At 33.2% G+C, this 15426-nt stretch overlaps 1 protein-coding gene across 1 annotated transcript; it reads right to left on the bottom strand.

Moving 5' to 3' along the window:
- Positions 1 to 10969: 10969 nt before the first annotated feature.
- Positions 10970 to 12495, bottom strand: LOC142629371 (cell number regulator 2-like). Its single transcript, XM_075803352.1, has 4 exons — positions 12313 to 12495; positions 12063 to 12134; positions 11434 to 11655; positions 10970 to 11321 (listed from the first exon to the last, which is right to left on the bottom strand). The coding sequence occupies exons 1-4, from the start codon at positions 12371 to 12373 to the stop codon at positions 11245 to 11247; spliced, it is 432 nt and encodes a 143-aa protein (XP_075659467.1). The 5' UTR covers positions 12374 to 12495; the 3' UTR covers positions 10970 to 11244.
- Positions 12496 to 15426: the final 2931 nt, after the last annotated feature.

Below are 15426 nucleotides of genomic sequence, written 5' to 3'. Positions count from 1 at the left end.
TCTTGGTAGCTATGAATTTTGGACAATTCCTCTTCCAATGCCCTTTTTCACCACAATGGAAACACTTTCCTTTGGTGTACTCCTTCTTCTTTCCCTTATTGGAAACTCCCAAGGCAATTGTTTACCATCCTGCTTGGTGAAGTCCTTCTTCTTCTTCTTCTTCTTCTTCTTCTTCTTCTTCTTCTTACCTTTGCCTTTCGTCTTAAGTTGAAAAGTAGAAGCTTCACCAATATTGGCTTCAACACTAGAAGTATCAAGAATGCCTTCCGCCGCCATTAACTTATTCATTAATTCAAACAAAGAATAATAAATCTTTTTGCTCATGTTATAATTAAGTCTGAATTCTCGAATGATTATGGTAGTGACTAGAGTATCATATCCACTTAGAATTCTCCATCAATGTCGACACCTAAAACTTCCAATGTATTCAGATTAGAGATCATCCTAAGACAATGCTCCCTCACTGAACTACCTTAAGCCATTTTGGTCTTATAAATTTGCCTCATAGTTTCTTGTTTTGCAGAACGACTTTGCTCACCAAACATCTCCTTTAGGCTACATTTTGCTTTTGATATTGTATAACATTTGAAATAGATGCTAAGATATAGCACTTGGCCATTTCATTAGATTTTTGCAACGATCATATTGTTGTTTTTCCTCAAGAGGAGCATCTAATGAAAGAAAGTTAGGACATGGTTGAATAAGTACATATTTGTGCTCTTTAGCAGTTAAAACAATGTCCATATTTTTTTTCCAGTCAACATAGTTGGATCCAATTAGTTTGTTTTGATTAAGAATAACAACAAGTGGACTAAATGATGCCATGATAAAATATGAAAACAATAAACATGAATATAATAAGTGAACTGGACATTATCAATTTAGCATATAAGCATATAATATGGAACCTTAATAAAACCATAATATAATATGTGTAACAAGAACTCAATCCCGTGCCTATAATTCCTTGGTAGCAAGTTTATTACAAACACTATGATTGATTGTGAACTATTCTTATTATTAGTGCCATCATGATAACTCTTATCAAACACTAATAATATGCCGTATTACTTACAACCTCTAAATAATAATGACATAGCTCATTTGGGAGGTTAACATTACACTTAGTCTAGTGTACACCATTATCTAGAATCATGTGTAGCCACATTCCATCTCCCTTTATAGTATTTAAACTTGTAGTACCATGAAATAAAATACCCTACTTTGGGATCATGAGGCATATACGCCAAGACGAGATTTTTGTTCACACTACTTTAAACGAGTAAGTTCAATCTTGTAGTACTATGAAATAAACACTTTCCTTTGGGACTGTAAGGCTTATACGTCAAGATGAGGTGCTTATCCCACACTTCTATGAACCGATAATGGAGGTCATGAGATCCAACCCTTGTATCTCTCTCCCACTAGATTTTTTTTAAATAAAAGTTTTTAATTTAAAACACGCGTAAGCAAATTACATATAGCCTTGCTCTTTATATATGTACAAAACACTTAGAGAAAATTTTGTATCTTAAGTCCTCGATCAATCGAGAAAAATTCTACCAACTTGACCGATGATCGATAGATCCTCGATCGGTCGAGAAAAATTTTCCAGCTCGATCGATTCTCGATGCTCAATCGATCGAGCTTCGCGAATTTTAAATTTTCCAGAATTTTTCTAAGATAGTTTTTTAACGTTTTTTATGAACAAACTACCATCATATGAACATAATGGACAAAGATTGATATCAAAATTGAATTTCATTGATGCTATAGCCTTACAATTCAATTTAACATACTTAAACTCAAATTTAAACAACATCATAACATCAATATCTGTTTTCATCAAACAATAATTTCAACAACCATGCAAAAAACTAATTTCTAACAACATGAAACTATTGTCACTAATTCCAAAACTCAAAACATGTTAAACAGGTATGAAAATGAAGACCACTCTGATACCAATTGTTGGATAAATACATGTTCGTATCGCATACAAAACAAATGCAGTGGAAAAAATAACGGATCTACTTCATTCATAAATGTTAACATGTACTATATAAGTTTCAGAATTTAAGAACAAGAAAATGTACCTTGGTGTGGTGAATTTCAAAAAAGAAGATCAGAATCACTTCGGAACACTTTTAATCTTCACTCCAATTCCACTAACACCCAAGAAGTGTGGTCTCTCAATCAGTTTTCCAAGAAAGAATGTTATAGTGTCTAACACTTCTTACTCACCTTTTCACAATAGTGTTATTTTTTCACACACACAAAAATTTTGCATGTGTCTCTCTTTGTATCTAACTGATTATCTAATTGGGCTGGCATTTTGGGCCTTTCCAATTGGGCTTGAGTGTGTGGCTTGGAATGGGAACAAAATGGACCAATAAGACATTAACTTCAATAGGTCTTGGGCTTTTCTGTCAACTTTTGACAAGTCCAAAGTTACCATTAACTATATCTAATAGCACTATATAAATACAGTTGCACTCTAGACTTTATTTATAAATTATATTTCAAGAATTTATTGTACATTCAACCTCTTCATAAGATATTCGTAGTAAAACAAGGTCATGAATATAGACTGTCACTTTGAAGATTACAACATCTTAATTCCTTGAGTACCCGGTTTAATCCTTTAAAGTTATTCATCATATATTTATGAAATCCAATTTCATAAATATATACTTTAGTAACTTTCTTACCAAAGTGGTTAGGCCTAACTCTTTGAATAACCAAACTCATTAAACTTATCTCAAGGGAATATTTTATATTTCCGTTAAGAGACTATGAATTCCATCTTGAGAATATATGTTTCATCAATACTAAATGTGATTGCTCAATATACTGAGATTTTGATTGTTTCTTTAGACCTCAATTCTGATATATCAAAGCAACCTACACTTCATGATCAGGTCCATTATCCTCTCAAGATTAAAAGTTCATGTAAATAGAAGTCGTGAGTTTATTATTCATTTGACGGTCGTTAGGAGAATAATAAATCTCACAGTGGTCCAATTCAATATGTTTTAACTTTTAAAATATATCAACATACCAACTAGAAATCTCAATTTCCATGATCAAGACAAATCATCTTAGTTGATATGTTATAGTTTTCGCAGATGAAATGCCCAATTTTATCACCTACTACGAACTAAAATTCTGAATTTATAAAGAATTTGTGATTTATATTTTCCGTGACTAAATCACATACTATGCATCTCATGGACTATATGATAATGTTCCAATATTCATGTTACAATTATTTTTAGATAATAATAAAACAATTTTATTAACCATAACATTATGTTATACATAGCATAATACAATAGGAATTAAGAGCATACACCCTAACACCAATATCTTCTTCAAGTTGGTGAGCTAGTCACGTACTGGGAGCCGTGCATCATCGGTTAGTTACGTATTGGGATCCATGCAAAAGGGTGGCATTCATATGTTGAAGAGCTCTGAGGTTCTGAAGCGAAAAAAGGTTTCTATTGTAAGTTTGTCTACGGGGATTGTAGAGTTTAGAGACAAAAGTTTTGTACTACATCTGAAACCTCCTTATACTATAGTGAAATGCTTTTCGAGAAGATTTCCCCCCAGGTTTTTTGCTGTGAAACTAGTTTGTTTCATTGGTTTCGTGGGTTATCATATCTTCTCTTATTTATTTTTTCTAGCATGATATTAATGTTTGTTTGTTTTAACAAGGTTTATTCACAATTAATCTAATTAATAACTTGGGTTTAAAACTTGTTAATTCTATCAACCGGGGTCTAAATTTCCCAACAATTTCTATGGATTTATGCAACAAGAAAAACTTTAACAAATATTGTAAATTGTGCTTTGCAGAGGCCAGGCTTAGTTTATACTATGGCTTTTGGTGTTCTACCTTCTATATTGGTTGTTTCATAGTAAATAAGAACCTTACTAATTCTTAAAAAAAAAAAAAAATAATACTTTAACAACAAAAAACAATATTAGTCAACTATTTGTGATGCAGGTGGAAAGCCATAAGAAATAAAACACATCTATTTCAAGAAAATAACTTTGAATCTATAAGGAGAGAGATTAGAATCCACCATCATAAGATTATAGGAAAACTCTGAAATTTTATTCAATAAAAATTATAAATTGCCTTAGAGGCTACAATGCATCTACCAAAAAAAAAAAAAAAATCCTCAGTGGCAAATTATTTTCTCTATTAAAAAAAAAATGATAAAAACTTAAAAATTGGATCGAATTCAAACTTTGAACCAAAGTGTCATCATTTGACATTTTGACCAGCTAGGGATCAAAGTTTTGTTCAACACTTCACCTCTTCTTAAATTTTGTTTGGCACTTAGGGGTAGGCAAATGACACTGCAAGTGTGTTTGCCCTCACTTAGTGAGCAGTTTGAGTGATAGCCCAATAAAGCCCTGGTAATACACGTGGTATTATCCATTACTATCACGTAACGTGGGATTGATGAGTGCATATTAGAGACTCCATTTTTTATTTGACAAAACAAAAGTGACTTGCTTACAAATTTGGTTATTTGCTCGATTTATCATATTTGTAAATTAATCAACTCATTATTTTTTAGATAAATATCCTTGAGGAGTTTTGTAATTCACACTCAAACTCATCAACCAAGGCTTCTACTCTCTATAAATAAAGGATGGTTCAATGCTAATAGTTAAGCATTGAGAGCTCTTTAAGAGAGGCATTAGGGGAAGAGGAATTATTGAAGACATAAAGGAATATTTGAAGAGAGGAATTGTGCCCAAAATTTTGAAGACAAAAAGGAATATTTGAAGCGGAACTATACAAACATAGGAGGTGTTGCCCAAGCTTGTTTTGCCAAAACTCTTTGCGTGCAAGTATAATTTCCAAACTAATCCTATTTTGATCTAGTTTTGTAATATATATTGATTGCCAGTACATTTTCTTTGTTGATATTGGATGAACTTGATGAACATGCTTACCATAGAAGTAGTGTTTCATATGCGCATGTGAATTTTAAAAATCCTAATATGCTTGATCTCTTTTCTACATGCATAATCATCACATGTTGTATTTTTGCTTTCGTTTACACTACAAAAAACGGGGTCTATAGCTGCGTTTCAAAAACGCGGCTATAGACCCCGAAAACGCGGCTTTGGACTTGAAGCCGCGTTTTCTATGGCCGCGTTTACAACCGCGGCCTAAGCGGCGCAGCAATAGACCCTGCGGGTCTGTAGCCGCGTTTTTAAAAACGCGGCTACAGACCATACCTGAAGCCACGTTTTTGAACCATGGCTATAGGCTTCAGCTCTATAGCCGCGTTTTTAAAAACGCGGCTATAGGTTTTTTTTAAAAAAAAAAAAAAAATTCTGGGTGTTGCTGCGCCCCAAGAAATTCAAAATTCAAACAAAAAAAAAATCAAAATTAAACGAAAACCCAGAAAATTCAAAATCAAATACGAACCCAAAAATTTCAAAATCAAACACAACATACACACAATACAAACACACCCCAAAAATTCAAAATCAAACACAACATACTAACAATACAACCACAACTTGCTCCAAAATATAAGAACACAAACCCATAAATCTCATTTCCTTCAACAAAGCCAACCCAAATCTAACACTAAATCCATTCAAGGAACACAAGTACAAGCTCAGAAACACAAAAAAACAAGCTCAGGAATACAAACCCATTTAAACATAAGCACAATATCAGAGACACAATAGCACAAATTTAAAATTTTCAGCATTTTCAACATTTTCTTACTAACTAAACATAAAATAAAAAATAAAAAAAACTAGATTTATAGAAAAATTAGTGTCTGAGATGAAGAAAAAAAAAACAAAAAAGAGTTTTGCTGGAGTGAAGAAGAAAAAAAGATGCAGGAACTCCAAAGAAACAAAGAAAAAAAAAAAAAGAGTTACGTTGGAAAAAAGAAAAAGAAAAAAAAAAAAAGAGTTACGTTGGAAAAATGAAGGAAGAAAGAAAAAGGAAAAAAAAAAGAAAAAAAAGAAGAAGAACCTGAAGAGTTAGTGAAGAAGGAAGAAAAAAAAAAAAAAAAAGAAAGAGGAAAGAGAGAAGAACCTGAAGCTGAGTGAAGAATGAAGAAAGAAAAAAAGAAAAAAAAGAAAAAAAGAAAGGAACTTATAGCTGAAAGTGGGGTAGGTGAGGATGCAGGTGGGAAAGAGAGGGGCACGTGGGAGTTTTTTTTTTTTTTTTTTTGAGCCGCGTTTTTTAAAACACAGCCAGAGGGGAAAACGCGGCTATAGGGCCCCACTGGCTGCATGCTCAGGTCTTCCTTTCTAGAAATTTATTCGGATAGGGGACCTATAGCCGCGTTTTTAAAAACGCGGCTATAGGTCCCCCTCTGGCTGCGTTTCCAGGCAGCCAGAGGGGGGCCTATAGCCGCGTTTTTGGCTGCGTTTCCAGGCAGCCAGAGGGGGGCCTATAGCCGCGTTTTCCAAAAACGCGGCTATAGGCCCCCACTGGCTGCATGCTCAGGTCTTCCTTTTTAGAAATTTATTCGGAGAAGGCTTATTTAATAGGGCGGAAGGGTAACTAACACATTTCCACTCCATAACTCAGCCTTTGATTTTAATTAAATGTATGTAATTTTCATTTTTAGATTATATTTAGGACATAAAGCCACGTAAATTTTCTTAGATCGTAAACAGGAGAGAGAATGTTATGAATTTTTCTTTTCACATACAATTTTTTAATGAAAATTCAAATTCTAAGTGAAATGAAAGAGACTTTTATATTTTATTTTACATTTTTATAAATAAGTCCTTGCAATACAACTTGCTGCTACCACAGCATCACAAAAGCCACCTTATCCATGTTTTATTTATGCACAAAATTTGTGTGATCCGTATGAGTGCAAGGTGACTCTGGATGTTGCCAATGCTCTTTCCGCTCAAAGGGCTAACACATTATGATCGATTGAGATATGAAAAGTAAGTGTTTATAATTCCTAATAATGTTTTCTTTGGCCAAGCACCTTGTCAATATCTTCGTTAATTTTACACAAGGTTCATTTAATGGATGTGAGGACAAAGAAATTGTGCAGTCTGTTTCGGTTTCTATCCAATGAATTAAAACATTCGAATAAAATTTGAGATTAAATTCAATAAGAACATGGTGTAAAACTCTTGTTTTACACCTTCTAATGTCAATATGCCACATCATCATTTTACAAATAATTACAAATAATCAGATAGGGTGTGCCACACATAATCAATCCTCACTCATACCCATCAGAAAATCAAAACTTAGCAATGCAAACTCAAATCCCGACAGTCTTCTAGCTCCAACTAGCAGCAGCCCATCTGGCCATCTTCATTGATGGCGTGTTCTTGGGTCATATCAAGACCATCACGTCCTGCCAAGAGCGCAAAAGTCAAATCTGGGATTAGAAAGCTTCATTGATACCAATTTCCTAGCAAATGCAACACTCGTTGACCATCCCCACCAAGAACCTTTTAATCCCATATCTCTTGTGAAGAATTGAAAATATTTTTTTGTGAAACAAACCCAGTAATAAACATTCACACAATTGCCTGACTTTACCACCCTTTATTGCAAATTGGAAACAAAAACTCACACTTTAAAATAGGCATATAGAAAACAACGTCGAAGGATTTGAGAATGAAGAAGGAGACAAACTACTAATAGAGTTCAGCCATGTTCCTCCTTGTCCTCCACCTCCCAAGAACTCGCCGTCTATGAAGATGGCTAGATGGGCTGCTGCTGGTTGGAGCAAAGGCCATAGAAGACTGTCTGAAGCTGAGTTTGCTAAGTTTTTATTTCCTTACGGGTATTAGTGAGGATTGATTGTGTGTGGCAAACCCTATTTGATTATTTGTAATTATTTGTGAAATGATGATGTGACATATTAAGATTGGATGGTGTAAAATAAGGATTTTAAACCACATCTTTTTTGAATTTAATTTTATAAAATTTATACTTTTATGAAATTTCATTTGGATGACAAAAGACAAAAACATACATCTAAATTTAGTAAGGGTAGTAGTTTTTTTTTTTGTGAAGGAGGGGCAGTAGTTTTATTTTTTATAATACTTTTTCTAATAGTTTCTAATAGTTAAATGAGATATTTGGGTTTAATCACCATTTATACCAAAAACTGACTAGTGTCTTGATCTAATAATAAAGAGTTATCATTAAAAGCAAGTGTTTATAAGTTGAAACTCTCTAGAAAATAATATATATATATATACACACACACACACACACACACACACACATATACTTTTCTTGGTAAAACGAAAGATGTAAGGGCGCGATTTGAGTCCTAACCCAAGAGGTAACAGAATTAAAGCCCAAAAAGTCCAATACAATGAATTTGTAGAAAATGGGCTAAAAACTAGGCTTTAATGAAATGAACAAGGCTTACAATGGACTAAAGTTGATAATGAAGCAAAGAAAAGCAAGCTTTATGTAAAAAAATCCTTTCTTGGCAATGTCTGAGGAGAACAGTTCTTAGATTTACTTCTGTTAGACTTGATTACAGTTTCTGTTCTTGTTGCTATAATGTTTTTTCTACTGATTCTTCGATCCCCCCTCTAAAGGGTTTCTTTCTCTCTTATATTATCCTATTTCTTTCATCTCCACCATCTACGTGTAGGTCAAGTTGCTGGCTTTGATCCTAGTCTCATTAGCACATTCTTAAAGTCTTTAGGAGTAGCTGTAAGGCTGAATATCACTGTTCAGGTATCACTTCAACATTAATGCGGCCAAAAAGTTAGCTGCAGAGTATTCAATGCGGTGGTAGCAGCTTTCTCTTAGATATTTATTAGTTTCCCTTTGTCCTATACTTTCCTGATGTTTATCCTTATCAATAGAATCCTCCAGAGTGTTGCTCTTGATGGCAGACCACACCTTCTGACTTTTGCTTTGATTAGCGGATGAGGCATTCCTCCTCAAACTACTTTCCCAGATTCTTATAATCATAACATTTCCATAACCCACTAATTCTTACCCCTTCACTAATGTCTATTTGTCCTTGGATTACTAAGCATCCTCGAACAAGACTCATGCGCCAATACACATTTTTAGGCCTTTTATCCCTACTAAAGATATTATAATTATTAATATAATTTCTCCCTTTTATTTGAACAAATAATGTACCCGTATGATGTGTAAATTAATTTGAAAATTATATAAAAAATGTATATTTGAAAATTAATATTAAAACTATCGTAATATATAATTGTGAATCACTTAAAAATCCGAATTTGATATTTCTTTAGATTCAACTTAAAGAGAGGCTATGGGTACGTAGTGTGCAGCTTTTATAATATTATATAATACAAATTATGAAATACATGATTAAGATAACTAGAATAAATATTATATTTCATTTTGAATTTCTTGAAACTTATATTATATAATTTTAGCTAAATTAAACCATACTAACTATTAATTAGATAATAAATAGAAGTTTTTTCCTAAGTAGTTTTTTTTTTAATTTTTTGAAACTTAGATATTAGACTTACAACTTAAGTAAAAAAATCCTAACAATTAATAAAATAAATTTTACAATGAGATTGTAGCCAAATGTTGCAACCAAATCTTCTAGAAGTCAACTTTTATTATATAATATATCTATTTACCATCTGAAAGGATATTGAACCTGTAGGTACAAAATTCCATCAATCAGTTCTCTATGCATTTGGTACATACTACCTTGTTTGCATAAAAATTACAAGAAATTTTTTTATGGACAATCTTAACTTCTTTTTTCTATAATTCAATAATTAAAGGATAGGGGAATAGAATCCTAAGGACGTGTTTGGTTTGAGCAAAAAACTGGTGTATTCTGTATTTATTTTCAGTTTTCGTGGGAGCCTCTACTAAAAAACTTGTTTGACTGTATTTGTATTCAGTTTTTATTTTCAATATCCAAAAAAATAGGATTTAATATAAAAACTTAAGGTCCGTTTGGATAGAACTTATTACTGAAAACTAGCTGAAAACACTGTAGCAAAATAATTTTTAAATGTGTGAATAGTGCTGTGGGACTCATTTTTAATATTTTTTCTGAATAAAGTGCTTGTGGGTCCCTTGAATAGTGCGTGAACAGTGCTAAACAATAACTTTGTCTCCCGCATAGTGTAATCATGTGCATGAACAGTATCGGTTATTGTGCATGAACAGTACCGGTTACTGTTCATGAACAGTAGCCGTAACAATGAAACTTGTCGTGCAAAAAAAAAAAAAAAGAAGGAAACGCAAACGTCTATCCAAACACTTACTTAGTGTCTGTTTGGATACCGCTTATTTTGTTGAAACTGAAAATTTATCGCTGAAAGTACTATAAATAAAAGTAAAAGTTAGTTAAAATAGTACAGTGAGGTCTATGAATAATACCAAAAATTGCAATGGAACTTATGAATAGTAGCAAAAATAAGCTGAATAGTAAAATAATTTTCATTTATAATTTGCATCCAAACAGAGGCTTAATACAACTTTTTGATGTTTTTATTTTCTTGAAAATGAATACAATAGCATTTTTGTAAGAAACCAAATATGTGGATCCCTCTAACATCAACTTGTCCCATCAAAAACACTTTCTCTTTCAATTTTGTTGAATTTTTAATTGAAAAATATAAAGTGATTAAAAAAAAAAGCAAAAACCAAACTAGAAAATAATGTCAAACATGAAATGGGTTGGGTAGAGAAAATAAATATACCTGCAATGATAACCAAACAGAACCTAAAAGCCTCCATCAAAAACACATGAAGCACTAAGTGAACTATAAAACTCTTAGTAGTCTTATCCCAATGCCTCTCTTTGACGAATAGCACTTACTATCGAACAAAAGTCCAGCCTATTTTAAAAGCCCTTCAAATGACTTCAAAAAGAAAAAAATATATATATATATATATATATCACCTAACCTAAAAAAAAAAAGATCATAAGAGTTAATCACCTCAGTTCCCAACAAATTATTTAAAATTTACTACATAGTACTTATTATTCAACAAAACAAGCTACCGGTTACTATACGGTTATTTAATATTAATTCAAACATTACAAGCTAGGGTACCACATAAATACAGCATGAAATAATATTACAAACATAATACAAAACACAACAATTTTTAGAACTTTTTTCAGAACAGTTGAGCTGATAAAATTTTATTTATCACTAACAACTCGTCATCTCAACTTGTCAAACATTGACCGTGCAGAACACAATACACAAAGCAAATCTTCCAGCATACTAACGCTTCATCTCTCCTTCCACAACTGGGGCCATCGACACTGCTTTACTGTACATGTGTGGATTCCCTCTCCATCCTAAGCAAAACCAGGAAAATCCCATCATTGATAGCCCATGAAAATTTTCATTTTCAAAGGATCTATTTATCTATTACACACAGACACAGAGAGAGCGAGAGATTAATATTACCAGCAGACACGTCGAAACCGCGATTTTGGAGCTCACGATACTCTTGGCATAAGGCACAAAAATGGCAGAAACAATGAGTGCAAAAGTCCTCACAATGATTCTCCCCCGACAAGTATTGCTCTCTCAGTTTTGTACGATAACAGCATGAATAGAAGGGTCCAACAAAAGAAGTAGCAGTGAAAATACCGAGCAGTGTATAAAGCGTCCCATTTACGCAACAAGCTGAATGTTGCACAAAGACAATATATACATCTTACAAGTCAGTTTTTATTTAACTATTTATATGTATATATGTATAAATACTGTACATATTTCATGTATATAAACGGTCACTATATAAACGGTCACTAAATACGACAAGTATTGCTCTCTCAGTTTTCTCTATTTTTCTTTTTTGCTAAGATTATTGTTTAGGGCTCTCATCGCACTTCACTGATCTCCAAGTATTATAATTTTCGGTGATTCTGTCCCACAAAAATAGTGGGAGAAATCTCTTGGGGGTGGTCTAAATTAAAGGTGTTCGATATATAGAAAATTTGAACTCGAAACTTCATGTATCAAATGAGATTTAGAAACCATTAGACCATGGGCTTGAAGTTGATCATTCTATACGCTTCTGTAATACTTACAGGATGATCCTTTATCTAGAATCTCCGAGGTCCGGCCAAAAGCAACGCATGGACACCAGCATGTCAAACAACCTGTGACAGAAAAAGATTTCAGTCTTAAAACTAACAATATTTCAATCACTATAAAGGAGATAATTTTTTATTCTGTAACTTAGAAAGAACAAGGAATAGAAAAGAAATTTTTTGACATGATTTAACAAATATATAAACCTTTTTAATAAGTAAGAAAAGGAAAGGATAAGGAATTTGCAGCTATGCCAGTCAGAGCAACAGTCAAAGAGGCCGGTTGACCAGGTTCGATCACTCGCCATTTTAGATCGACTTGTCAGAGCAGGCTTCTAGAGATGTAGACGTGTAATTAATGAATCAAAGAAATGGTAGAAAAGCGCAGAAGTTGTGCTTGCAAAGAGTCGATGGTTGGGATGGTATTTATAGAGAGAGAAGAATGAAATAAATTGGTATATACGTAAACATATTTTCCATTTTTCTATGTTCACACGCGTACTTTGCCCCTTAGTCATCATTAGAGCAACCACATCAGCTCGTGTAAAAATTTCGTCTATTTTACACGAAAAATCTCCTTTTAAAATTTTACACATTCATTTTTACAAATCACCCACATCAGTTCATCTATCCTACCACCTCTATTAATTAAATAATAATTTCCTCACTTCTTTTTATTATTTCTCTCCAACTACCGCGCGCCTTCTCTTCATTTTTTGGTAATTTCTCTCTCTCTATCTCTCTCTCTCTCTCTCTCTCTCTTCATTTCTTCTCTTCATTTCTGATTCATGTCTCTCTCTCTCTCTCCTTCTCTTCATTTCTCTTTCGCTCACTCTCTCTCTCTCTACCCATCTCTCTACCCATTTTCCAGCTCCGATCTCCGATCTACAGCATCGATCTCCGATCCCAGCCGTGATCTCCGATCCACGCACCACCGAGCCCAGCCGCGATCTCCGATCCACGCACCACCAATCCCAGCTCCGATCTCCGATCCACGCACCACCGATCCCAGCTCCGATTTTCGATCCCCAACACCACCGATCCCAGCCCCGATCTGCAGCTCCGCCGACCAAAGCATCATGGGTGTGTTTGTGTATCTGTGTGTGTGTGTGTGTTTTTTTTTTTTGGAGCAAGTGTATGTCTGAGTTTGTTACTGAGTATCTGTGTTAATTTCTCTGTGGATGATACTGAGTTTGTTGAGTTCGTTGAGAACGGAGAAGAGAGAGGAAAAATGGAGCGAACTATTCCTGGAATAAAATAATTCATACACGAGCTACAGTAGCCGTGTATATTTACACGGTACTGTAGCTTGTGTATGGATTTCCACATTTTTGGCTATTTATACACCCATTGATGTGGGTATTTTTTTTGCATAAAATGTGTAAAAATTGTACTTTCTTTTATTTTACAAATTTTTAACTGAACTGGTGTGGATGCTCTTAGTCATTACACGGAAAAGTCCAAATGCTTAACTACAAGGGTCATTCCACAGTACCCAGTGGGTATTAAAATTTTCAACCGTTGATTTAATTTGTTTTAATACTAATCATTTATTTTATTTTAATGAAAACTTGTTACCGGTCAAGCATGTTCTATATAAAGTAAAGTAAATATACAAAAAAAAAAAAATTAGACGCATTCTCAGGTTTTTTCTCTCTCGCTCACATTCTTCAGTTTTTCCTCTGCTTCTCTCGAGTTCTTGCTGCTCTCTCTTGTGTTGTGTGTGATGGGTGAATCTCTTTTGGCATCCTGTGGCTTTACTCAATGGTGTGATGGGTAAATTTCTTTTGGCATCACATAAATTTACTGAATGGTGAAGGCTTCTCAAAGTAATCAAAATCGCTTTAACATAGTTGAAGGTAAGTATCAAAACGACAAAACCCTAACCTATGCAAGCTGTGAAATATGTTTTGTTTCTCGAAATTGTTTGTTAGTTTTTTGGATGTTTTGCTTGACGAGTTATATAAAGATAGATATTAGGCTTAAAGATTATTAAATCTTGGAACATTCAAAATAGAATTAGGCCCTATCAACAATGCTATCTGTGTTTATAGTTTGGATTTAATATTTTGGAGTTGTATTGTTTTCCTTATAAATTTTAAAGTTAGTGATCTTAGTTAGGTGGTCTTTGAAGGACTCTGTGTGTACTAAAGTGGCTGTGTTGGGCAGGTTGTTCTATTTGTAATTTGTTTACTCTTCAATATAATGTCTTAATTATCCCAAAAAAAGAAAAATAGAAGTACATCTTATGCACTGGATCATGAGGAACAGTGTTAATCTGCTTTCATTTACATACCTTAGCTAGCTCACCATAATCGAACTTCCCCCTAACACTTTCTCTAAAATCCTTAGATATCACCTAAAAAATTTTCAAGCACTATTTACTTAATAATTAAATACTTCAAGAAAACTTATAACGGTACTCGATCAGAAGAGAGACTACTAAAAATATCCAATAACTGTCCACTGTTAACTCATGCCAAAATTCCACATAATCATTTTCTCAAAAAAAAAAAATCCACATAATCATAATATTTTTCTTTATATTTTGTTCCTGCCACCATTATTGCCCTAGAGATAAGGCTATAACTCCTAGTACTATGTCACATTGGGAAAGACAAGGCACGTGGGCCATATTTAAGTACTACACTTACCTTTACACTTTGTTCTCTTTTTTCTTTTTTACTTGTCAGACCCCAAACCTAAACCTATGCTTACTAGGCCTTTTGTTTTTCCCAATTCCATCAATTCAGGTACAGTTTCTTAAACAAAAATTGTGCAGAAACCTGACCCTTGACCCATTACGCCTAAAATCTGCAACTTCAATCTACACTTATAGCAACAAAGTGTATATATATAAAAAATTAAAATTAAAATACTGAGCACAGAAAAATCTGTAGGTACTAGCGTCCAATTTACTGAAATAATTCTAAAATTTTCTTCGTTTGCATCATTAAAACTCTTAAATATTTAAATAGTTTCACTGTTGGCCAAAATACCCACATAAAAAAAGATACTTTAGTTCCAAATAAAGCTTAGATCTGACAAGAAAGAGAATATTAAGCTCTTACCTCAAGTGTGCAATCAAACCTTCTCTATTTGAGTATTTTGGGTCATCTCCTTTCTCAAAATATCTATCATTATACACTAACTTAAATTAGCTTTGGGTCGTCTTCGTGATGATGTCATAATTAATTAAAGCCTAAATATAGATATTAAATTTATAAAACTAGCAAAATTGACTAATATATCTATATATGTGAGGAAAATTTAATGATTTTCAAGCATATATTTAATAATTAAATAAGAAAGTTAATAAAATAAAAATAATAACCATGAAAACATTAAAATTTATGATTAA

Source organism: Castanea sativa, chromosome 3, assembly GCF_040712315.1.
Source record: "Castanea sativa cultivar Marrone di Chiusa Pesio chromosome 3, ASM4071231v1".
In the NCBI taxonomy this organism is placed as follows: Eukaryota; Viridiplantae; Streptophyta; class Magnoliopsida; order Fagales; family Fagaceae; genus Castanea; species Castanea sativa.
The sequence above is the reverse complement of the archived record's forward strand: the minus strand, read 5'-3'. Positions and strand labels throughout refer to the sequence as shown.

What these genes read in the sequence shown, in the direction of transcription:
- LOC142629371 (XM_075803352.1), bottom strand. Translation starts at nt 12,373, where the DNA reads ATGGCGAGTGATCGAACCTGGTCAACCGGCCTCTTTGACTGTTGCTCT. An exon ending in TTGCTCTGACTGGCATAGCT is followed by an intron (nt 12,135 to 12,312) that starts GCAAATTCCTTA and finishes TTTCTGTCACAG; the next exon opens with GTTGTTTGACATGCTGGTGT. An exon ending in TCTAGATAAAGGATCATCCT is followed by an intron (nt 11,656 to 12,062) that starts GTAAGTATTACA and finishes TGCAACATTCAG; the next exon opens with CTTGTTGCGTAAATGGGACG.